This window comes from Pseudopodoces humilis, chromosome 7 (genome assembly GCF_049639895.1).
Source record: "Pseudopodoces humilis isolate 2021_Gansu_Grassland_sample_001 chromosome 7, ASM4963989v1, whole genome shotgun sequence".
NCBI lineage: Eukaryota > Metazoa > Chordata > Aves > Passeriformes > Paridae > Pseudopodoces > Pseudopodoces humilis.
In genome coordinates, this window is record NC_142206.1 from 22,435,132 (window position 1) to 22,460,391 (window position 25,260).

A 25,260-nucleotide genomic window follows, 5' to 3' on the forward strand; every position below is an offset into this window, starting at 1 on the left:
TCCTGTGACCTTACCTTAACACATTCTGAAACCATTATACTTGTTTCTAAGCTGTCTGTTGCAGTCTTCTGCCTCCTATCTGTCATTGAAGTCTAGAAGTCAGCACAAAACTATTATTTAAAAGACATCCACAATTTGGGTTATATAGGAAAAAAGTGACTGAATTTTAGACATATAAAGACCTGAATATTTAGGTTTATTTCTGTTCAGGGAGTCAGTGCTCTTGCATGACTCTACATGTGACATTCTGCACATGTAGAAAAGATTTTAACACTTTTTCAGTTGTATATGGCATCACTGATTTTATTAGCAATGATCAGGTGCTTAATCATACTTTCACTCTCGTGCCCAACTGAAGTGTAAAACTGGGCAACATTCATCTCTTAAATGCAGGTGGTATAATTCTACATAAGACACAAACCATTGGCTTCATTTTGGAAGCTGCAGTTAACATCTGCTGCTGAACAGAAACTGGTTGGAGCATCTCCATTTCAGCTCTGGATAAGGATGAATACATGTCCATCCCTCCCAGACAGGGACCTCTTTTGGTTGATTCTGCAGAACCTGAAGGAAGGCTGAATATGGTCTATGCTGTTCCTCTGCTCGTGGTACAGCATTCACTGACCTCCCATTGTGCTCAGGAGACCTCTGCATGGTTGTTCTCATCTGCATGGACACCACCCATCTCTGCTGAGCTTGTCAAAGCTGCTGGCACTGCTGCCTGCTGCCTCCTTAGGCTCTACAGCAAAGGAGGGACACGTTTGGTGTTTGCTCAGGGTGGAACTCACAGACTAAAAATAGCTGTGAAATACCTGATCACCTTGGGGGTCTAATTACAGACAGAGCGAAGTCCTACAGAAAAGGCTACTTGTAGAAGAATGAAAGCAGGAAAGGAATGATTCTCTTTACTGTGCTCCTCCTGACCACACCTAGGGCTCCCTTTTCTGAGAAGAGGCTTATTTTTCTGATCAGAGCATACAGAAGGAACAATACTAAAGCCTGGAGCTGAAATGTCTAGAAACCTCCTCATGTTCCCGAAAAGCTGGAGTCAGTGTCAAAAGTCTGGAGACAGTGTCAAAGGTCCCATACAGTAAGTCCATTGGTGGCTTTTTGGTGGCCCTGAAGCCAGTGTATAACTCGAGTCACTGGCTCTATCTCCACTGTGTGCCTGGGAGATGTTTCTGTGGGAGTCACATTCCCCTCAGCCCTGGCTGCACTTAAGCCCTCTTTCTGCTGGCTGGCTAGTTCTCCTGGAGTAAATCACTGTACGAGTTTGGGGACAGACAGCTTGATAAACATTAACTCTAGTGCTGCTGAGAAGTTTACATCACAGCAAGCCTGGGGAATATGCACTATTTACTTGGGAAAATTGCTGTTCCTCTCACTTTCATTCTGAGCTAGCGCTTTTTGCCCCACACAAACATCTGTTTTTGAGGGCATGTGTTGCTTTATTGCCTGATTAGCTGGATTCACACACCCTGTGGCTACTTGGGGAGACCTCAGAGTTGTCTGTACAAATGCAACATGTGCTGCTTGCTCCTCTTTCATGTTTTTTAAAGGACACTAACAAAACTGGCTTTTACGTAAACAAATCAATTCTGAAAACTCTGCATAGAAGCTGTGGCTAGAGAAAAAGGCACAGCTCATTCCCCAAGCCCTTTTTCATGTGGCACATTCATCTGAAAAGCAGGAAAGTGCTGACTAGCAAATTTTGTAAGGCTCAAAAATGCTTCTAGCAACCTGCTGCAATTACAGTTGACTTTCTGGATCCCAGAACATGATATAAGGAAAGAGCAAGAAAATGTACTGCCACTGCCTCCATGGAGAGAAAATGAAACTGCTCCATTGCATACCATGGCTTCCTCACAACTGAATGTGAAGGGAGATTATTTCTTATGCCAATATTCTGGGGTTGGGCATCTCAGCTCTCTCTGATGAGCCCATTAATTTCCCAGTGACACGGTCTTGTCCTCTCTGAAACCCAAAAGTCTTCAGTGCTGCAGGAGGTGACACAGTGCCATGGGAATATGCCAGGATCAGCCACAAGATGACTTTTTAAGTGACAGCAGATGGAAGTGACAGCCACCTCGGTGGCATCAGAGCCTCATTAGATCCCACACAGGTGTCCCCAGGCACAGGGCCGGGGGTGATCAACTACAGGTTTGCAGCATGCCAGGCTATGTGCAAAGTTTGAAAGTACAGCAGACAAGATGGGTCAGCTACTACATTTTAAAATGTTGCATTTCCCACTGTAGGCATGTCACAAACCCCTAGGAAAAAGTGATGGCTTTCTCCTCCATGCTGCTTGTGTCTCTGCCTAAAGCAGAGCCTGAGAACCAAAAGCCATCTAGAACCTCTGAACTGATATATCCCCAGTGAGTACCAGCCAAGGAAGATGAACAAGGCAGGCAAGGATGGGAAAGGGGGTTTGAAAGGGCTTTCAGTTTCCTCTTAGCCCTGGTTTTGATACCTTTTGGATAAGTAGTCTCCTCCTTCCCAAGCAGTCCTGCATGCCTTGCCATGACAGTGATCGCCTGAGGGTCTTGGTTTTCCCTAAGCTCCTCAGAACCAGATGTAAGCACCTAACTGCTCTGAAGACTTGGCTCAGTGCTGAGTAGATAAAATATGTGATTTAATTAAGAAAAAAGATAAGCATCACTAATATTGGACAAAGTGTTGAATGGTGTTGTCTCAGTCATAGACTCATACCTACACACAGGCTAGTTACTGTTTATTGGGATTTCAGGCCAGAAGAGTCCACAAATCCTTGGGCAAGTGAAAGACAGGACAGACAGGTCCTCAGTGCTGTTTGCTGAAGACTTGTGTTCTCCACAGACAGGCACTATAGGGTTTTGCACACTTTGATGCTCTGTCCCAATGTGGGAACTCTGTTCTGCTCCTGTCTGAGCTGAGTTCATCTACTGGGACATCCTTACTGGTTGTCAGCATCTGGAGCAATGTCTGCCCAATCCACCTAGTCTACCTTACTTTGGGGTCATTCAGTTATGCCTCTGTTGTGCTGTTTTTAGAAAAATCTAGATCCAGCAAGGTTGCTCCTCCTCTGCTTGGATGCTATCTCCAGCCGAGTTAGCAACAGTAGCATCTAAGGCAGCCAGGATTCAACCCCCCTCCCTGTGCTGGGGCCCTGTGAAATCAGGCCCTGCACCTGTAGCAGGGAAATGTGAGTGCTGTGGAGCTCCGGGCTGGCAGCAGGCAGTGCCACTCAGTGCCTGCAGTAGCACCGAGTGCTGTTCAGATGTGGGTGACAGATGAGGTTGATGCAGGGCTTAGGGCTAAGCTCTCACTCTGAAAGGAGGGGCATGAGAGTTCCCATCAGGTACAGATTTATGTATTCATCTTAACCTCACCCGTATCGTTTGGTCCCTGCAAGGATCTGAAAAGATCCCTCACCTGAGCACTGCAAGAGAAAAGGGGGCTCTTCTCTGAAAGCTGTAATTTTCTCCACACAACCTGTTAGTGCCTCTCTCTTTCCCACAACATGCCCTGGACATTTCCTCTATAATTTCAACCCCAGGCTGTGTGCTGGGTGAGCAGGACCTCTGCTCTGTCAGGGTGAGAGGGAGGTATGAGGCAGTCATGCAGCCTTCCACATCTCAATGTGTGTGTTTCCTTCCATGCCAACCACACACCAAGTGAGGCACCATCAGCCACCACCTGTGGCAGAAAGCATCAATCAGACATCTAGTTAAGAAGGGAGTGGGGGATCCTACTTCCTGCTGGTGAGGAAGGCTGGTGAGACAAAGCTGCCTGGAGGGAGTTGATCCTTGCTCTGATGTCTGTCTATGGCACAGTTTAATTCCCTGCTACCAGCTTGCAGAGTGATTCACCCCATCCTGTGGGTCGGTGCCTGCCTGGACGCTGTTCACGTCATTGGGTTGGTTGGTCTCTCTGCCTCTCTCTGCATTCTTCTCTGTCGGCTTTGCAGAAGCAACCTCTCTGCAGCAGAGACAGCCATGCATCGCTGAAGTTTAGCTGCCTCCCAGAGGTGACTTCTTGTTGCCTGTTTTGTGCTGCTGGTGGCAGGGCTGGATCTGCAATGTGAAATTGCAGGCTGAGAAGAGGGGCAGGAGGAGGGAGGCTAGGGCCATTTTATAATGGGCTGGGCAAGAGCTCAGCTGCATCTGCATTATGAAGTCCTGGTTCAAATTAATGACAGACAAACTTCAATGGCTTGTGGGCCCCGGCCAGGGTGGTGTCCGAGCAGGCTCTGCCCAGCTGTCCAGCCCAGCCTGCTGCCCTAGTCCAGCAAGACACTGCAGCATATGTGTGTCCCTGGACTACCCTTTCTCTGAAGTGCAGTGTTTTGTACTTCAGATGGGCAGTCAGGCAAGCCCAAACAAATCTTCCTGACACCACTCCCATGGTGCTCCTTGTGCTTCTCAGTTTGGGCCCCCAGGTGCCCCCACGGAGAAGAGCTGGGGACTCCTGAGTCTGGATGAGATGCTGTGGCAACCCCATTGGAGCACAAGTACAGCACATCTCAGGGGCAGTTGGGTGCTACCAGTTACACTTGGAAATTGGAAAGGAGGAGTAATAGAAAGCTGGAGAAAAAGCAGAAAACAACCAAAGTTGGCTGAACCTCACAGAACCACAGAAAGGGTTGAGTTTAAACACTGAGACAAAGTTTGGGCAAGATTTCTTAGCAAAGTAGTTCTGTTGTTCTTCAGTTTTATACAGCTGATTAGTAAAGAAAGGCCCAGACAAGGGAAGAAAAACATTCAGCCTTCCCCAAACCTGCCTGTTCTTGGAAGAACATCTATAATTTATTTCCATTCCAACTGCACATTGCAAAACTCAAGGCCAGTCGGGTCTGGGAAAATTCCTACAAGCACTAGGCTTTTAGAAGCATTCCAGAAAGAAATTAGGTTTCTGGCTACCAAACCCACTAATTCACAGTCACTGGGCCTGGGCAACAGACTGGCATCAGCTTTTACTGGCAGAGAGTAATAGGGAACAAAATCCCAAACTGAAGCAAGAAGCAGCACAACCAAACTGGGAACTTTCCAGCCAAGAGACAAGACACAATAACCAACAGAAAACCTGAGAGCAGTATGGTTGTTTCCCCTGACCTTTACACCCTCATCAGGAAGTGAGGACAGTGCTGCAGCCCCACAGGGGTTTCCTGCAGAGGAGATGCTGATGCCAATAGGGGTGGGAAAGCCCAGACTCCTGACGGGGTCTGAAGGTGGCATCAGCAATGGCCAGAGACTCTCATCCCTGGTCTCCATGAACCCACATGCAGTGCAGGGGTTACACAGTGACCTCAAGGTCTCTCTGAGCTTGAGAGTTGTTTTGAGGTATTGAGGAGACGTGGCTGCACTGCATGGCCTGGTCATGAACCACAGAGTGTCTACACTATAACTGTGGAGAAAGGGCAAAGACAGAAAAATCCATCTAAGACTGGCTTGCTTGGAAACTCCAGCTGACCCTGACACAGTCTAAACAAATATTTTTTTAAATTACTCAGAATGCCCCAGTCTTCTTATATGTATCCCCAAAGACTATCATAAAATGTCTACAGAAAGGACTCCTTGAACCTCTGCTGCCCTGCTCTAGAGGCACATATTTCAGCTCCAGTCAAACTGAAGTTTAATAAATCCTTGGCCTTCCTAGGTTCCCTCCAGCCTCTGCAGCAAACAGCTCTCCCCTGCCTCAGTCTGGCTCAGGGTCTGTGTCCACCATTGGTGTTTGCTGTGAGCTGCCAACACTGCTGCAGCCTCTGATGGGAGACCACGATTAGTTGTGAGTGCTGCACTCTTGCACTTCACTTTTTTTTCTTCTGGGGCTGTGAGGAGTAGGGAAAGAGTGTTTGAAACTCTCCCTCTTTTGTCATCAGCTCTGAAACATATATACCAACTTAGGACTCCTATGGAGCTTTAGCTGCACATTCTTCATATCCTAGAAGAGAGAAGGTATATGTTGACTATGGGAGCCGGGAAAATCTAAGTCTTTTGAATGATACCAATAGCTGATGCAAGCCACTGTGCTTGGTAAAATACTGGGAAACCCTGCTTGCATCATGGTTTAAGTGCAATGCTTTCCTCATCCAGAAAAAAACCTTATGTGTTGTTCAATAAAGCAACTTTTAATGAAGCTTTGCCAATTCATCAAGGAGTAAAAATGATACTGCATGACTTGACCAGTTACTCTCACGAGACACTCGTGCAAGAGCCCAAACACATGGTTCCCAGAGGAAAGGGATGAAAATGATTTACAGAGGCTGTGAGGCAAAGGTTTATTGATAATGAGGCACTAAGAGGAAATGGGATGAATGTGCCTAAGATTCCTCTAGTAAATGAACAACAAATAGTATTCACAATCAGCAACTTACATTTTTAATTTTGAGCTGAGAATAGCAACAGATTCACAGATTATTCTGAGTTAGAAGGGACTCACAAGGATCATTGAGTCCAAGTCTGAAGTGAATGGCCCATATGGGGATTGAACCCAAGATACAGGTCAAATGACAGTTATTAAGGAAAAAAATCCATTAGGTAGTACTGAGCAAGGAAAACATCCACAAAAGTGTGCTCTTACTTGTGGAAGGGGAGCCATGAATTGCTCAAAGGGTAAACTGTGCTTGTCAAGTAATTCAGAGAGTTATGCACTCTGAGGTCAGAGAAAGGGATTTCATTTCACTTGAGAACTACTTCACCTTGCAACACATATAATTGTCACCGGGGGGGAAAAAATTAAATTAAAAAACAAAAAACCAAGACAACCCCAAAAAAAGCCAACCCAGAAGTAGGGTTGCATGAGCCAAGAGCACATGACCTTTACTTTCTACTCCACCTCTGCATGTCAGTTCTTTTCCCAGACTGTGCCTGGTGAGCCACATTCTCGCAGTGTCTGCCCATCCCACACATGCTCTCCAGCTACCTGACCCTGATGGCCAAAGTTACCAGAGTCTGTCCACCCTCTGTACTTGGTGGTGACCAAGCCAGGCCAAGACCTGGATCTCTGACCATCACCTGCACCACTTAATTCATTTATAAAGCTGCTCTGGGACCAAATTTTTCTAGAGAGAGGTTGTTGCCCCCGGTGCTGTTGTGGCTGCAGATGGTTACATTGTGTGAAGCCTCTGACAGCTGGAATGGTCCCTGGCTGCATGGCACCGCAGTTAAACACAATGCCAGGACCAAACGTGTCTACTGGACCCAAGAGGATAAGCAGTGAGAGCACTGTCTGAAGGGCTTCTTCACCAATCCTCTTACTTTTTTTCCTAAATACTTCTTGCTTTCTGGGTCTTCAGATCAGACACTGGACCCCTCTCTGTGGTGAACACTTCTCTGTTTTCTCATCATCATCACCCAGTGTTTGAAGGTGATCATTATTTACTGCATTTATTCAGCAGTGTCCTCTGGGCATCCCTCGGCACCCACTGAGCTGTGCCAGAGGGTCGTGCAGAGATGCCCGAGTCACAACAAGCCAGGGGAGGTGAGGCACTGCTATTTCTCATGTTGTGTGGATGGCAAAGTGAGACACAGCCACCAGGCACACAACACACACTCTGTCTAAGCCTCAGTTTTAAAAAGTACTTAGCACTGTCTAATATTTTTGCAGCCTGGAGGTGAAGGTCCTATGCCTCTCAGGTGCCCTGAATCATGTGATATCTTTGTGTCTTGGCCAAGTAGATCTAAACCCCCATCCAATCCAACACACTCCTCAGTCTTCAGAACAAGTTTCTGCCACATCAAAATCCCTTATCCTTATCCCAGCCTTTGCTTCCTTTCTTTGTCTGGGTCCAAGCAAGGCTGGACCAACTACTGGGGTAAAAGGCCACTGCAATAAGAGTAAGTTCACACCTGTCTGAAAACACTCCTAGAACATGAGAAATCTGCAGTGTCTTTAGGTGTGAAAATTAAAAGTGTCACTGCTGAGGCAGTTCAAACCACAACTCCGTATGGTTAGTTGTTGGATAATCTTTCAGAGGAAAGGCACAGAGCACATTTCCTACCCAAAGCCCAGCTCCACTGTAAATCTGGTGATCTTGCTCCACAGCACAGTGCAGCAGAACTTACGAAAAAAGTCATCATCAGAATTTTTTCCTCACATGGAGAAAACAAAAATGTGCTTAGTTTTAGTTACATTCTTAGAAATGGCTTAATTGATTCGGAAGAACTTTAAAAAAAAAAAAGTATTATAAAAACAGCCAGAGGCACACAACTGCTGTGGGAGCTTTTAGGCAAGACTGTTAAGTTTTGATTAAGTTAGAAGAAACTGAACACAGGATTGTGGTATGAAGTGTCAGGCAGTAGACACAAACAACACTGACTCTGGTAACACATTTTCCTAACAGAAAGCAAAAATATCATGACTCTTGGAAGGAGAGCAACTCCTGGAGCACCATTAGTTCTCAACCAAACTGGATGATTACGTGAAATATAATGACCATGAAAATCAGCCTAAATTAAAAAGCGGAGTTCATGCCCACTTTTGTGTTTGCTTCCAGTTAACATTCCAGGACGGGATTACATTGACATGAGTGACTACAAATGTGAAGTAAACATTACCAAACATTTACAGAAATCATCTTTATGAACTTGTGAAAAGGAATTATTTGTCCCAGAAACCTGCTCCTGCCAGAGGTGCTCATCTGATCAGGGAACAAGGACTCATCATTTGTGTCTGCCTCCCACTCACCACCGCAGATGCCCTTTCAGCTGCCTGCTCCTTGCATCAGTTCACACACACACAATCTGCTGACCAGAGATTACTCACAAACATCATCCCAACAACAATTTTGTGTCCCAGACAGACCACAAAAACTCGTACCTTGCTCACTATTTGCAAATAAAACACACGGGGCATTCATCCCTCCTGCTCCCTGTCTCCCAAAATACTTCCTTAGGAGAGCCCTTATTTTGGGAGATACCTGATCTCTGTAAGGGTGGCTGTGTGCTGACATGGACCACAACTCAGGAAGTCTCTGCCTAGAGACATCATGATGCCAGTGCCACAAGCAGAGTTTCACTGCTTAAAAGCTGCCTTTTTTAGCAGGCTGGGAAGCAACAGGAGGCCTCAAAAGCAGGTGGAAAGAGTCACTGCAGGCAGGACAGCCTAGAGAGGAGAATAAAATACACAGTCAGAATACATGGGCTGGAATCAATACACCTGGAAAGCACTGGTTGAAAAGGTATGTGCTGTTTCAGTTTCCTAGATGACAGCACACAAGACTCCTTTTCACCAGCTGTCTTCCTGTTCTCTTAAGAAACAAGCCTGTCTGCAAGGGTCTGGAAAGGCTGAAATTTAGGAAGAACAGATAAAACACTTCAGTTTCCCATGTCTGAGGGCTCCTGGAATTAGTGGGCCCACTAGGCATTGGCTGGCCTCTGTTTCCCCAAAGCATTTACAGCTCGTGGGCTCTGACTGCTTGCAGGGAAAGATGCTGGGGGCTGTAGTGGGTTGCTTTCTCCTTCCTTCTCATCTCAGACTAGGCTTCCCACACACTGCATTCTCAGATTTACTATCTCACAGTACATTTGGGTCACAGTTTTTCGGATTTCATGAGAGGCAAATGAAAATGCCTGTGTGGGAATGTGCAATTTCTTCTGCAATTCACTTGGTTTATTGGACTCTCAGGAGAAAATATACAGTTGGATGTAAACAATGAGACTCCAAGCTCCAAAACCTCTTCAGTGAACACAGTTATGAGTTTGTAGCTTCCAAGAAGCCAGGGTTTTAGAGCCAAGGTTTTAGTGTTAGAGGAAAGTCTCCATCCCAAAGAAGGGATTCTGCTGGTAAGGAGAGACTTGCCTGGAATCAGGGACCCTCTGAGTATTTGCTGCTGGTGTCCTCTGTTTTCCAAAGCAAAGACGCATCTTCCTGAACTGGATTAAACCACATTGTTCTTCCCACTGACACCTCCTACAGCTTATGAAGCTGAGGCTTATGAACTGCTATACAGTCCAATTTGCTTTAAACTGTAGTACACTGTGGACTACATGACATGAGTTTGTAACTTTGTCAAGAACATGATCTGACAAAGAGAAAATAAAAGGTTACTTTGTCCCCTGTCAGCTGATGGGCTGTGGTGTTTGGATGGTACAGTGGGAAGCTTCATAGATTATTACCAGGCAGGGAGAGTCTGGAAGCCAGTGTGCCATCTTTTTGTTTAATGGTTTTTGCCCCAGAAGAAAGCTGGGCCAGGAGAGCTGAAGGCTGAGGAGCAGAGCTGCCTGCCTGGAAAAGGGGTGGTCTGATGATGCTTTGGGTAGGACACAACAGAGTGAGGAGCAGGTCACCTCAGCCATGGTGCTACACCACTATCATGCCATGCTGCCAGGTCCCCTGCTTTCCCCTGCTGCCTGGGCCAGGCATGCTCTGGGATGTGCTTTGGGCACTCTTCACTGCCCATGCTCACACCACTGGGTTAACACTTCTGGCACAGGACTGAACAAAAAGGAACTGCTTTCCTCACCATTGTCAGGCATCCCTGCAAAAACATGCCCTGCTCAGCCCCCTTCCAGAAGGACCCAGACCCATGGACCTACCTCATGTCAGGCATACATGGAGGAAGTGCCAGAGCAACCAGTGTAGCTATTTACACACTCATATCACATTTTCCTCTTGGGACATTTTCACAGAGCTTGGGTTGACTGTGCTCCCACTGGGATGCCACCACAGGCTTTCAGCTGCTGCTCACTTTTCTTTAGAAATTCTCTCGAGGAGGAGTTCTCAGCAAAGTTCTTGGTTTTAATGAAATCTGTGGGCTAAATGTGGCCATTCCCTGGTTTTCCCCAGTGGGAAACTAATTTCTACCAGACTGACACCCTTAGTTCTTGGCTTTCAGAACCCACTCAGTTATCCTCATAACTTCTCCTTGGCCAGGACCCACTGGTCTCTTACGTGTTAATGCATGTATGCGGTCTGTGCTACAGACCATGGCTTATCTGCTGCAGGCTCCTAATATCTCCATCTCTGTGGGATGTGCAATCAGCCAGGTTTCCACACAAAAGCCTACATCAGACAACATTCACATTGCCTGGGGCAAGCAGTACTTGCATCAGATTTTCTCTAGAAAAACCTAGCCCGTTCCACTTGATTTTTGCAGAGTTCAGATAGGCTGGACTTACATAGTCCAGATTTACGAATTTCTTGCAATTTCTTTGTGTTTCCTGGATAATGTCTGAAAAGGAAAACTGGGTCATACAGTGCTTTCCCTTTACAGTGAATGTCATTAAAACCCAACAGAACAGACAAAGGGCTGGATCAGTCCTGGTCCTTTTGTCACTCTCTTGTGAAGGGTCTGGAGGATGATTTGGTTGCACACTCATGGCGTTTTGGTGCTGTGTAAAACATGCTAAGGTCTCTCAGTGTGGGGCAGGTACCCAAGCCTTGAGGAGCAGCACAGGGAGAGCAGGGAGTGTAAATGGAGGCATCTCAGGCCAGGTGGCATGCAGTTGGCTCAATGCCTTCTCTCAGCACCAGCCAAGCTTCTCCTCCCTACCATCTTTAGGATGCTGGAAACCTCCCATTTCCTTTACTAGCATCTGACAAACCTGTTGAAATACTTCGGCTTCAAAGCCTCTGCCTTGTTGTGTGGTCTTTGTGTCTTGGTCCCCAAATATGGTGAAAAACTCAGCCCTTAGAAGCTTGGTTAATATCACAGCCCCTTGGTTCCTTTTTGGGTAAACTTCAGGTCATTTTCTAAAGAAATCCATAGCTACCAACAAATATTGTCTGGCAGATTCTGTCTCGGGCAAAAGCCCAACAACATCAACAGCAACAAATCGCAATAATGTCCCAGGAGACACTGCTCAGTAGGGTTTCTCCCCATCTTTGGGGACCCACTTTAGAAATACAACACATGCAAGAAAATCATCACACCTCCTTGTAGAAATTTTCCATCATCTGTCTGCATTTTCCTCCAAACCAGTTCTCTCATGGCTTGACTAAAGACTTTACAGCTTCAAGACATCATAGCAAAACATCAGAACCTCTTTTTTGAGTGTTTTGGTGATAATGAGTTCTTGTCACAAGTTGTTTTATTTTCCCATCTCCTATACAACATTTCATCTTTAAATTCCAAGCTTTCCCACCATGACCAGAGGGCTTTTGCCTTGCTAGTCTGAAAAGAGTCAAAAAGCAGACAAGGTTGCCAAATAAGGGTTTGTTTTTTTTAATCACACCTTGTTTGACATCAGTAGCCTTTTTGAGGAACATTCCCCTCTCAGTTCCATGAACTCTGCTCTTGCAAACTTGTATCTATGGATGAAATAGGAGAGTTTTCATTCCTGCACACTGTGGAAGAAGGAGATAAAAAAGGATGCAATCTCCATTTTTTCTTGCTCCCCTGCTGAGGGAGGTATCTGCACAAAAAAAAAAGCCTTTGAACAAGGCACTGGCAGAACTAGTCTTTGGTGACTGTGCTCTTGTGTCAGTGCTGTTCCGACCCCACAGGCACCCCCGGCTGTGTTCAATGGAAACTGCTTCAGCCCTGAAAATGCCTGGCTGCTCTCCTTTCACCATCAGGGTAGCTTTCTCTTCTCACAACGGGCATGTGGAGCTTTTGTCATCCTGGCAAGTCTGCAGTTGAGCCTCCAGGAGCAGGATCAGTGCCCTGCAAGGCCAGACAGGCTGACAGTCCCATGCTGCCTTCCCTGACATTTCCTGACACTGCCCCTTTGCTCCTGGCTGAGTTTGCCCAGGATGCATGTTATGCCTCTCTTCAGCAGTTCACCTTGCTCTGGGTTCAATTTAGCTTGGCAGCCTGGAGCTTATGACAGCCTGTTTACAAAACATCTTCAGTTCCTATTAAAGGGCTCACCCCACAGCAGGACATCCCAGCTGTGCCACAGGGACTGGGTGGCTGCCTATGCTGTCTTGGTCTCTTGAGGGAGGGGATGGGAGACCCACGCTACACTATTTCAGTGTGTGGACTTGTGCTAACATGAAAGCCGTTTTCACCTCCAGATACCCACTGTGGTAACCAAAATGAACCCAGTAAGGCACATCCCAGATATTATCTAGTAATGGTAGGACACAAACACCCTCTGGTTAATGTATCACACAGCAAAGCTCTTCCTGGCCTTCTTTTCTAACCAGGACAGCTGATGAGGTCCAAAAACTGTGTAGAAGCTCAAAGAGACAGCTCAGGTCCTGCCCACAGAGGCAGGTGCCACAAACAGATTGCCCAAACCTCTTTTTTTCACATGAGCTGTGTTTTTGAAGGAAAGCACTGCAGGCTGAAAGCCCTGATGCTGACTGACCAGGTGCCAACCACAGTGATATATATGCTCAGTGTTAGCTCATCTCCCACCTTGGCTATGCTGAGCAATTTCCTGGAGCCCAGCAGTCCAGTCTGCTGCATGCATTTTTTGCCAGCAAGGACACTTTCCTCAGGCCCTGCCTTCCCTCAGACACATGCGAGGGTGAGGGCTACATGTTGGACTGTCCCATCATCTCCCTCTCTGGTTTCCATGACCAGCTGCAGTAGGGTTTCTCCTCGTCTTTGGGGACCCATTTTAGAAATACAACACATGCAAGAAAATCATCACACCTCCTTGTAGTAATTTTTCATCCTTTCTCTGCATTTTCCTCTAAACTGGTTTTCTTATGGCATGACTAAAGACTTTACAACTTCAAGACATCATAGCAAAACGTCAGAACCTCTTTTTTGAGTGTTTTGGTGATAATGAGCTCTCAAGAGTGCTTGCCATACGTTGTTTTATTTTCCCATGTCCTATACAAAATTCTAGCTTTAAATTCCACACTTGAATGAGCACCTGTGATGCCTGTAAATTACACAGGTTATAAACCCCTCTCCTGCTACTTGGCTATTCCCATTGCCCATCCTCTGAGGTGGACTGCTGACAAATGGAGAAGAAGGTTGTTCAACCAAGAACTCAAATTTTTACCACCTAGGCCAAGGAAAAGGGGATTTCCAGGACAACCAGCCACAAAACCAAAGGCCACAAGGGAACAGCACGGTTTTCTGGATATCAACTTAATATCCAAACCTAGGCACAAATAAGCTTTATTATAGCTTCAACTCTAACTTAAAACCAGCATCACCAAAATTTGCATGTGCAGCTACAAGTCCCTCTGTTTCCTGAGCTGACTTTGGGCCTTTCAGTAGATTTTTATGAGGCTCTGTCCTGACCAGTCAAATATTTATAACAACCCTCTCTGTGGATACTTCCCCTCCCCAACAGGGCCGCAGTTAAGTGAGTTGCTGCACTCATGTTTGATGTTGCAGCCAATACCCCATTGCTTTCTATCCTTCTAAGTCTCTTTTTCTAATAGCTTGAAGTGGTATAAACTGCATGGAAATACTCATTTCTCTAGCACAAGACCTCATACCTATATAAAGCAACCAGCTTCCCCCTCTTCCAGTAGCAGCTTTCCAACTTCTGTTCAAGAGCTGAAATGCAATATTTAAGCTCTGCCATAAATCCCACAGCTTTGTGGAGTGTTTCTGGCCTTCTGCACAATCTGTCTAACTGTCTAGCAATTGGTCCATCAGCTATTTGTCTTGGAAGTCCTCACTGGAGATGTGAGAAACACAAAATGTCTGCAGGTCCTCTGCCAATTTAGGTAGGTTCTTCTTCCTCTTGCCTTCTAGCATTTGGCTGTGTCCTGTCTAGCTCAGAGTGATATCTGGCTCCAATCTGCTTACGAAGGTACAGACCAAATCTTGATAAGCCAGGTTATGTCTATAGCACAGTGCTTCTCAGCTCTCAGCTATGGGTCCTTGCCACAGCTGTGCTCCTGACTCTACTCCAGGCAGAGGTCTGGGCATGCACCATCCCCTGGATGGCTGGGAAAGAATCGCACGGTGCTCCAGAAGGTCTCGCTGCCTCATGAACCATAGACCAGCACTGTGGTCCAGGCTGTAGTGCATATCCTGCCCCACATTTGGCCTCAGGCTCTCCTCTGGGAGCAAGCTCTGCAGAACAAGGCTCTGCCCAGTTCATCTTTCCAGCTGGCTGCACAGTGGGAACGGACATGCATCAGCCTCCCGTGTGGTATTTCTTGAGTGGCTTCTCTGGGGCAGGAAAAACCTGGTGTTGTGGGCTTGTGCACACACACTGGAAAGGACCAGTCTCATCGGTGACCCATCCCCACCTGGCAGATCCAACAGCCTGAGACCAGCTCCATGCCCAGCAGGCTGGTACCCCTGTGGTGTAATTTTTTAAATGCTTTTATTTTCTTTTGAAAACCTTGCTGTGGCTCAGGTCTCATATTAAGTTTTGGGCTGAGCAACATATTCCTGTTTCCCCTGTTTTGTAAAACTTCTGGCCTGTGTCACACACATTCCTCAACACCTTGTAGAGTTATGGTCTTGCAGATGGGCCTTCAGGTCTCTCTGAACACTGTACCAGAACAGAGTAATTCTCTGATTGTTTTCAACCCTTTATGGGAAAATTCTCGATATTGCACTCTTTCCCTGGGCATAGTGTAAAACTTTGGTTTGTTTTGATTTAATTCTGGTATGAATTTCTTTCACTTCCCACTGCTCCTGAATAGGTTACATACCTGCAAGTGCTTTTGTTATCTGATCTCTCTAGCATCAAAAGAATTAATAGTTCCCCATTTCCCCTTTTGGAAACAGCATCCTACCCTAAAAACCAATGTTACGGCTCCCAAGTGAAGAAGTCAGTCAGTATCCAAAGCCCCGGGGGTACTGCTTCCACTACAGGGAGGAATTGATGTGACACAAGATATTTCTTTTAGGCAGCAGTGCTTGCACCTAGAACCCTCATGGGGAACAACAGCAATCAGATAGGTGATATACTGAGACCTTACAAATTTATTTTATTTCCCCCCAACATCAGTCTACCCAAAGCATTTGTTCTCTTCCTCAGTTTCCTCATTCCCCATTGATAGCACTTCTCTGATGGGCCTTGATGCTGTTGACTCCCTGCCCTTTGGTTTTGTAGGGTTTTCAGGCTTCCACTGAATATAGGTGGCTGCTATCTTAAGTCCCACAGAGTTTGCACCTGGGCTCAGCATACAGAGTGGAGTATGTTGGTGAATAAACCAGCTTACCTTTCAGCCTCCACCACCAGCTCACCCACTGCCTTACAGCTAATGAACTCAGTTCTTGCCAATAAAGAATATATTTAGAAATACTACCGATTCAACCATCTCTTTCCAATAAGCAGATGTGATAAGAGTAACACTTCAACTGCATCTTCATTAAAAAAAAATATCATTTGATACAAACAGACTTACTTAAATAGACATTTAATACTGAGTTGGGTAATGCAACTGTCTTCAGTCAGTGCAGATGAGAGACCATAGTTCATGATATACCAACTTGTCATGACTAACTCCTGCTGGGACCTGAAGGCAGCAGCTACAAAATATTGAATCATGGCTATTCTCAAGGGAGATATAAAGAATTTGATACTGGTGGATTCATACTTAGATAGTTCATAAAATCTGTTGCAAACCACCTTCCATAATAATGCTGAGTCCGTCACTGTTTATTACCCATCTAAGATATCTCCTCTTCTTCTTTTTCTTCCCCTGCCTCTCCTCATTCATCTCTTCTTCCTCTCTACATTCATTTACCCTATTTCTCAGCGATTTCTCTTTGACCAAAATATGACCTTAGAGTTATCATGGTGATCACAATTGCTCTTTCACTTCGTGTCTACTTATGTGACAGTCAAAATATGAAGATGATTTGCAAGCATGAATGAAAAATATGGCCAAGCAGATTCACCAATATGTATAATAACATTGAATCATCTGAACTTGCACAGAAAATAAAGTGGAGGTAATTTATTTATTACATGTAAGTGCTTTCCTCCTTTACTTATGAACTTTCCTCTACAAGTTGAGGCTGCTGAGACATTATGATAAATTGCTCTGACATTTTATTAATATGAAATATTTCCATCCATCTCTTAGTAAATGTTTCTCAAGTCACAGGGGTCCTATATCAGCTGCATTACCACTCAGGCTTCTCCTAATCCAGAACTATCTCTTTTTTCCATATGAAAATGTATCTACACAAAGATATTAGACCTGTGCTTTCCAACATGATTAACAATTGAGATGGGATTTTTTTCAGATGTGTAGGAGGAGTACCTCAGAAACATATGACTTTTGGGGCAGTGATTGCTCAGCAATTTCTGAAAAGCACAACTCATATCTTGTGTTGGCCAATATAGATTGCCTACACTGATGAGTTGCTTTTTACAGATTAGACCATTAACGTGGATTGGCGGGTTGAGCCCAATTCACATGAGAAACCTGAGGACATGAGGACATACCGATTGCTTAGAGCTTTTTGTATGGAATGAGGATATGACTGTCAAGAAACCTAAGTTAAAGCCCCTCCAAAATCACACATGGGACCTCTACTCTGTGAGTTTCTGACTCCAGCAGCAGCTCCTTCTCAGGCGGCCGAGTGCCTCCTTCTGCCAGAGCCACGGCCCTGTGAAGGTCACACAGATGCCACTGAGGGGCCACACCTTGCACAAGCCACTCGGGCATTCCAAGTGTCTGTTTTTCAAACTGTAAAATGAGAATAAAAGCTTCTTACTGCCCCAAGACATATTCACATTTTTTACCTGAGAAATGCTAAGCCACAAAAATTCCCTGAACAAATAATGCAGCATCTTAAGGACTCTGGGGAGCAAAACTGGCTAAAGGGCCAGGAACTAGGTGAACATTAGGTCCATTAGGTGACCTAATGGACAGGTCTGGAGATGTCCTTTAGCAGCAGACCTTGGCTCTGAGCCTCTCAGCCACCACGTCCCTCTTACTAGGGAAACTCACCATGGCTTTGAACACGGGGCTTGGAAAATGAATAAATCCTCACGATCTGAGGGACTGAAGTCTGCACATTAGCTCCCCTTAAACCGTGGGTGCATTTAACTTGGGAGGTTAGAAACCACAGCCAAAGAAATCTCTTTTGATTCACAACTTGTTTTGAGCAGTCACCCATAAAGCAGCCAGTGAATCACTCCAGCCAGTTAGTCATGCAACCACACTGCATGTACACTCAAAAGGCTGCACAAAATAAACAGCCTGCAGCTCCAGATAACACACACAGAGCTCATTTGCGCTATCTGGCATCAGCATATATTGTTAATAGGACTCCTACACCAAACCCTTAGGAAAAAAAAACACTCAAATAAGCATCTCCAAATCTCTCTCTCCATCAGTATTTTTCTCGTCTGCTTCACTCTGTGTTGCTTTCAAAATAATAAAGACTAGTAAAAGTTTTAAGACTCTTTCTCTTTCTGCACCTTTTTGTTGCTGGTAACGTCCTGCTGGTTTTACAGGCGTGCGCTGCTGAAGTGTAGGGCTAAAGCGGAGTTAATTCCAATCAGCAGCGGACAAGTCGAAAATAAACAGCTCCAGCGCGAAAAGAAATCATCCTGCAAGGAGGGAGCTGCAGGGATACAGGGGGAGGGAGTCTCCCGGTCCTTTGACACATGAGTGTTATAAACAGCTCGGGTCAGGAATCCTATAAAAGCTTCCAGCCAGATCTACTGTCCAATTCAAGAGAAGCGCAAAACACGTTTTGGAAAAAGCCGCGAATAAACCTTCCTGCGCGGCCCTAGGGGTAAGGAACGTGAGCCCTACCTTCGCGTCTGGCTCCCTGAGGAAATCCCGCAGGTTTCCGCGGAGGAGATCCCGCACCTCCGAGTGTCTGCTCAAACAGAGGCTTAGCCAAACTCCTGGCGAGAGCTCCCTCCCCTCCCTGGGAGGGTGCCGGAACCCTTGAATGGCAGATCTGGTGGCCCTATTGTGGAAAAGAGAGGGCTATTGCCAGGGCGGCGTCAGCAGCACGCCGGGAGCCGGCGGCCGAGCCTCGCCGGGCAGCCGGTCCCACATCAGCGGGAGGGAAGGGCCGGCTCTGCCGCCCTGCTCCCTGAAGCTCGCCTCGCCTCCCCGCCCTCCTGGCTCCGCTTGCCGGCTCCTGCTCCTTGATGCCAGCTCGGATCACGTCCCCCCGTGTCCCCTTCCCCCACTTCCCCACTCGCGCCTGCCTCCCGAGCACTTCTCCCCTTTATACTGGCCCGTCTCTGAGGGATCAGGACAGCAGCATCTCCCCACCCCGGCCGAGAGAGGTGCGGGGGAGGCCGCGCAGCCCGCCTGCCTCCCCGCCGGCTCTCTCAGCCGCGCCGGAGGAACCCGGGCAGGAGCCGGGAGCCGGGATCAAAGCCACGGGGAGACGGAAGGGGAGGAAGGGCCGCCGCAGCTCGGGACACCCCTCCCCAAATCCTCTGCACCCCGGGCTCTCGGCGGGCGAGGGGCAGGGACCTCCGTCCGGCTCCTGGCAGAGCCGTTCCTGCGGAGATCCTCAGCAGGGCGGCCCGGACGCCGGTGCGGGGACACGGCATGGCCCGAGGAGGGGGAGCTCTGAGGGAGTCCCAGGGGGAGCACACGGGCCCCGTTACCCCGTTCCTCTAAGGGCGCGGGGCTGCGGCGGAAGCCGGGGGAAGGGGGCAGACGCCGGCTGCGCTCCCCGGAGCACGGCGAGCTCCGCAGAGCCCTTGAGCGTCGGCGGGAGCTGAGCGCGGCCCCGCGGGGAGCCCCGAGCGCCTGGCAGACGGAGGTCTCTCGCGGGAGGAGGAGAGGGACCGCCAGCGAGCTCGTTCCTGCCGTGCCTGCAACTAACATTACATCAGGGAAGGAGGAGGAGGAGAAATACATGAAAAGTGTCAGTTTGAAAAGCACGCAGAGAGGCTCCGATTCCTACAGCGGTGGCTTTCTGTACTTCTAATAATAACGCACTTACGGCCGCACTTTTTATTTGCTAGCTAAATTTTTTAAATGGTCGTTATTTGTATAATGCGGTACTTAAAGAATTTCCTCTGTTAGGGAAAGTCGTTTCCTTTGTTCTGTTTCCTTTGAGCAAATATCCCCATCACATTTGCCTTCTCTCCCAAAAGGATTTTGTTCCAGTCGGTATTTCTAGACAGCAATATACGTATACATTTCTCTGTGTGTAGGGGTATGTGAATACATATGTTTCAAGAAATACAACTTACTTCAGCTCCACGCAGTAGAAATAGCAAGTCAGATTACTACAGCACATAAATCATCCAAAAGCTTTATCCCCTCCTAAGCCAAGATATATATAACCTGTTCTCAGGACTAAATGATCTTGAAGGTCTCCTCCAACATTGAAGATTCTCTGATTCTATGACTTTTATTTAAGAATTCGGCTGTCACTGTTCGTGCCGGTTTGCGGAATAGCCCGTACCCCTATTCGCGTCAGGGAACGCTGGGTAAGCAGTGCGAGGCTGCCGGCCCATCGCAGCGCAGGGGCAGCGAGCTCCGGGTGGGCACAGGAGGAGCCGTGCCGGGAGCCCCATAGGGCCAGGCCGGCAGCCGCCGCTGCGAGGGGGCCGCGAGGAGCCCGGCCGAGAGCCAGGGCGCTCGGTGCCGCTGTCCCTGCCAGAAGCCGGGCTGGAAGAGCTCCGACGATTGCCGTCCGTGTTCTCCGTGTATTTACGGCCGCAGCTCTCCCTGGCCTATATTTATCCCTACAATGCAGTGGAAGGTCTTAGATCTAGAAATAGAAGCCGAGAGCAATAGAGGGCAGGCTCGGGCTTTTTATAACTCAAAAAGACTTGTTTATTAAAGAAATAAAATGAAATCAAACAACTAAAATAAGGGAGGGGATACCGTGTCCCTCCGGCGCGCGGTGTGCGCGCCATGCCCGCCGCGCCGGCCCCCGCCGCAGCCCCCGGCCGCTCGGCTCCGGGCTCTCCCGGGCCTCCACAGCCACCAGGGGAAAGGCGGAGGCGAGGGCTACAGGGTGGCCGTGCAGGCAGCAGCATCCCCAGGAGGGGACCAGCTCGGGCGGGACCGGCCGGGCCATGGGCCCACCGCAACGACGGGAGCGGGGGAAGGGGACCGCCTGAATATCGCCTGGCAGGAGAGCCTGCCTGCTGGTTGGCCTCGGTTTGTGTTTCGCTTGCTTGGGTTTCTTTCCTCCTCTTTGAGGGTTTTGTTGTTTTTAAAACTGAGGGGTTTGCAGTCACGGCGTCCCAGCACTCCAGCATCCTGCTCAGGCCCGGACAACGGGGGACGCGGGCAGCCAGTGGTCCCCGCCGCGCTCCTTCACCACTGCGCAGCGCCCACGGCAGCACCCAAGCTGCGGCGGGGTGTCGGCGGGAAGCAGTGGGACAGCCGCCTGTCCCCGGCTTCCCAAGCAAACCTCTCGGGGTAGCTCTCCTGACCCGCCTTGAGTGCCGTGTGCGCGCTGGCTGACCGCGCTTGTGCCCGCTGCTGAGAACCAGGACGGCTTTCTCTTTCCCCGCGCCCACCCGCACCGAGGGGATCTACCCCGACTCGGAGGTTTCCCCTTAGCCCTGGCGGGGTTCCTCGGGCACAGCTCCTGCTCCCGGCGCTGTGGTCTCGCTGTTTGGGAAAAGGCGGAGAGGCGGCTATGGATGTTGCAGCCGCTCCGCGAAACCCCGATCTGTCTGTTATTAGCGAGTCTCTCTCATAAACCATTAAGCACTATTATTATCACTATTGCTATTAATTATCCTTGCCGAACCATGTGTCTCTCATTACAGCCCACCGTCCCCAGCCACATCACAAAGGGCTCACAACGAGCGCGGTCTGGGTCGGGCCGGGCCATCCACCACCGCCGTGGGGCTCCCACTGAAGGAGAACCCCTAGCCTAGCTTGAAAATAAGTCGGGGGAACCCCGGCCGTGTTAGGAGGGCAATAAACTAGTGTGATTCTACCGGGGGGTTGTAATGTGTCATCACAGGCTATGCCGGCGCCCCGGGCTTTGCAACCTACAAAAACAAGAGAGCCGGTTAACAGAGAGAGGATGTCAGGGCGGCGGGGAAGGCACGAGGGGCTGTCCTGCGATCCCATTCCCGGAGGGAGCGGGGACCGGTTACCTCCTGCACTGGCCGCAGCCCCGCAGGTCTCCCCGGTCCCACCATGTGTCCTTTGCCGCGGTGCCCGGGCTGGCCCTAGAAGGGCTCCGCCTGACGCTGGTGGGGGTTGTCCGCCCACGGGGAAAGGGCAGGGGAAGAGAGCGAGCGTAGGAGAGGGTCAAAGCTCCAGTTCTGGCCAGAAAAAGTGTGCAAGCATCCATCAAAGAGAGCCCTCATGGCCTCAGGGCCCGGTGAGGAGATACCTGCGGGAGGATGCTTGTGCCACCGGCTGTGGGGAGGAACCGTGCGGGTCCGGGCAGAACCCCGTCCGGGAGCAGCGTAGCTGGGCTATGCCTTCGGCTCCCGGCACGTCTGTATGGAGAGAATTTAATGTCTTTTTCCTTGGAAGGGAAGCCACCTGTGCGTGGGAGAACTGAGGCTGTGGACCTGGATCCCGGGGTACCTCAGCTGCAAGCAGGGAGCGAGGGACTGCGCCTGAAGGCGACCTGGCAAGCCGGGGTTTGGGAGACAGGCAGAAATAAGGCGCTTCTACCCTCTTTTAAGTCTAGAGATGAAAGGGTAGAGAGGAAAAGGGTAAAGAGAGAAAAGAGTGCTCAAATGACAGCGAGAGCCTAGAAGTTGGATTGCTGGCCTGACGCGGACCTCCTCCACCTCCTCTGTGCCCCCAGTCCGTAGTTACTGCCTGTCTTAGGATCACCCTGGAGACACGGTCCTATAGCTGTCCTTGCCTTTGGGACTAACGCATGGAGAATGGGACCCCGTCAGCGGAGACACGCTCTGAACCTAGGCCGGGACAGCCCCTCGGCTCACAGAGAGATCACCGGGAGGGAAAGGAAGAACTTTCATTTCCACCTTCTCTTCTTGGGAAAACTTAGAGGGGTTTATTTGTTTCGTTGTTGAATTTTTCTGTTTGTTTGTTTTTAGGGGGGGGGGGGCTGTTTGTTTGCTTTGCTTTCTCCTAACCACCCCGATACAGCGGAAACCTCCCGAAGAAGCCTTCTAAAGCCACGGTCGGAAACGACATGAGAAGCGCCCCCGTTCCCGGCTGTACTGCCGAGCCAGCGTGAGGGAGTGTCTTAATTGCCGCTAATGACCCACGGAGGGGATGCGAGGGGGTTATCTGCAGCCGGGCAGAAATCAGTTAGGGGAGTGGCAATTTGGGGAGAAAGTGAGAGATGGGAGAGGTCGTTACTGCTAAAACTGATGATTTCGGCGAAATTTTCCAGAAATTCTTTCTGTGGAAAACAGTCCCCTCGGAGAGTGCGTTGCACAGCCTGGTGCTCCGCTCTTTCTGATTCTGTTTCCGTCCCGGATTCCGCGGAATTCCCCGCACTGCTCAAGAGCTACAACTCTGCGGGCGCGCATCGCCCGCGTTCCGAAATTACGATTAAGATCACGGCTAAGCGGGAGCCGGGGGAAAGGCTGCTGCCCGCGGGCATCGCGGGCTCCAGACCCGGCTGGCAATGAAGATACTCGTGGGGCACGGCGGCCCCCGCTGCGGCGACAAGGGGCTGCAAGCCGGAGCCGGCCAAGGTCTCAGTGACCCCGGTAGGGTTTGTCCTGCCAGGCAACCACCCCCACGTTCCCGGGAGGCCCTTTCCAGGCCCGGGAGTCTCTCTCTGCTTTCGCCTCCAGCGCTTGCCCGCCGCACGCCAAGGACTCACCGTAACAGGAGACCTGCAGGGCTCCGTTGTGGCCGCTACTCTCTTGCAGCTTGATGTTGCTGTCCGGGGGAGTTTTGCAGGGGCCTCGCTGCATGTAGAGGTGCGGCGGCTGCTGCTGCTGCGGAGGGTATTTGTTAAAGGAGGCCGGAGACCCGGCAGAGCCGGGAGCCTGCACGCTGCCATCCAGGGACTGACATTCCTGCTGGCTGTAGCGGCTCCGGCACTTAGTGCTGCTGTCACCAAAGCCTTGTCCTTTGCTGGCCAGGAAAGTAGGGCTGAACTTGTCACTTGCTTGAAATGCCCTAAAAGGCGAGGAGCCTTCTGTGTCCTGGGAGGCTGCGTTGTAGTAGGAATCCATGGCAGCCGGATCACAATAAGAAACACAAGTATCAGCATTCATTCCTAAAATTAAAAGGCCCGAGTGTCCTTAATGCGCTTGGAGGGGCACCAGGAACCACTCTTTCTCTCTCCCTCTCGCATAGACACACACTCACAGCTGGGCCGGGGAGCTCTAAGAGGATTCAGATGTTCGTGAAAGCTGACCAGATCTCCAAACCCCCTTAAGTTCTCGCACAGTAAAAGGGGTCTTTTTCTTTCCCTCCCTCCCTCCCTCTCTCACATACGCTTGCCCTCGTGCCTCCCTCCAGACTACACTCTAAAGAGGCTCTTCTCTGCACTTTCCCCCCCACCACATAGGAAAAAAAAAAAAAAAAAAAGAGAGAGAGAGGGAGACCTCTCCCCCAATTAATATGTAGATGATGACAGTGGAGGGGAGGGGGCCCAGGAAGGGGTGTGTGTGAGCGTGTGTGTGTGTGTGGAAACAGAGGGACGGCGGAGGTCATATCTTTTGCGTTTAAAAAAAAATAAAAATAAATCAACCAGACCAGAAAAACAAGCCATCCCCCAAATTTTTATGATTGAAACCCAGAAAATGAAGCAGATGACATAAACGCCACAAAGGGATCCGCGCCGGCGGAAGCGCCGGGGACGATTAAATGGTCGTGACACGCTCCGTGCACTCCGGCTCTCTCCGCTGCTCACTGTCCCAGCTGTGGGGACCCTCGCCTCTGCGACCCCCTCCTCTCTATTAAAGGCAATACGGATTTTCCCCGCAGCTATCTGCCTTTAAGCCTCCCCCCTCCCGTTAACCTCTTCAGGGCCGACAGCTCTCCCAGCCCTGCCGTGAGCCATTTCCCTACCGTGGCGCGGCGGTGGCGCGGCCGCCCCTCACAGAACAGTGCGAGCACGTTTATGATGGTCATTATTTATTTACCTCGAAAAACGTGCTCTCTTCAGGTGTAAAACTACTGGATCCAAACGGGAGGGCGGCAGGGACGGATTTTAACAGGGTCACCAAGCACACAGAATTGGACCAAGCTTCTGGGATTGCCAGAGGTGACTTGCAAAGGGACAGAGGCTGGCAGGAGCCCTTTTTGGTTTGAGGGGTCAATTACAACCCAGAAAGAGCTTAAAAATAAATCAATACTCACCTTTCGTCGTCCTTCCCCCCTTCAACCTGATTCCCCTCCTCCCTCAGTTAACTCCTGCTACCCCTTACTTACTCTTACCCTGCCTTCCTCCCATCCCCACATCTGGTTTCTATTGCTCACTTACCTTGAAGTTTTCAGTAATAAAGATATTACGCAAACTAAATCCACAGGAAAAGAAAAGAAAAGAAAAGAAAAGAAAAGAAAAGAAAAGAAAAGAAAAGAAAAGAGAAAAGAAAAGAAAAGAAAAGA

At 49.0% G+C, this 25,260-nt stretch overlaps 1 protein-coding gene across 2 annotated transcripts in view; it reads right to left on the reverse strand.

Annotated features, from left to right (window-relative positions):
- Positions 1-24,202, reverse strand: part of ALX4 (ALX homeobox 4) — a 41,687-nt gene extending 17,485 nt beyond the window's left edge. Inside the window, exons 1-2 of one of the 2 annotated variants that reach the window (XM_088057685.1) lie at positions 24,016-24,202; positions 23,522-23,923 (exon numbers count right to left, since the gene is read on the reverse strand). In XM_088057685.1, coding sequence (XP_087913811.1) covers positions 23,522-23,921 — 400 coding nt within the window. In that variant the 5' untranslated portion in view covers positions 23,922-23,923; positions 24,016-24,202. Of the gene's footprint in view, positions 1-23,521 lie in introns of both variants that reach the window. The other variant, XM_005522410.2, reaches the window with a different exon arrangement.
- Positions 24,203-25,260: the final 1,058 nt, after the last annotated feature.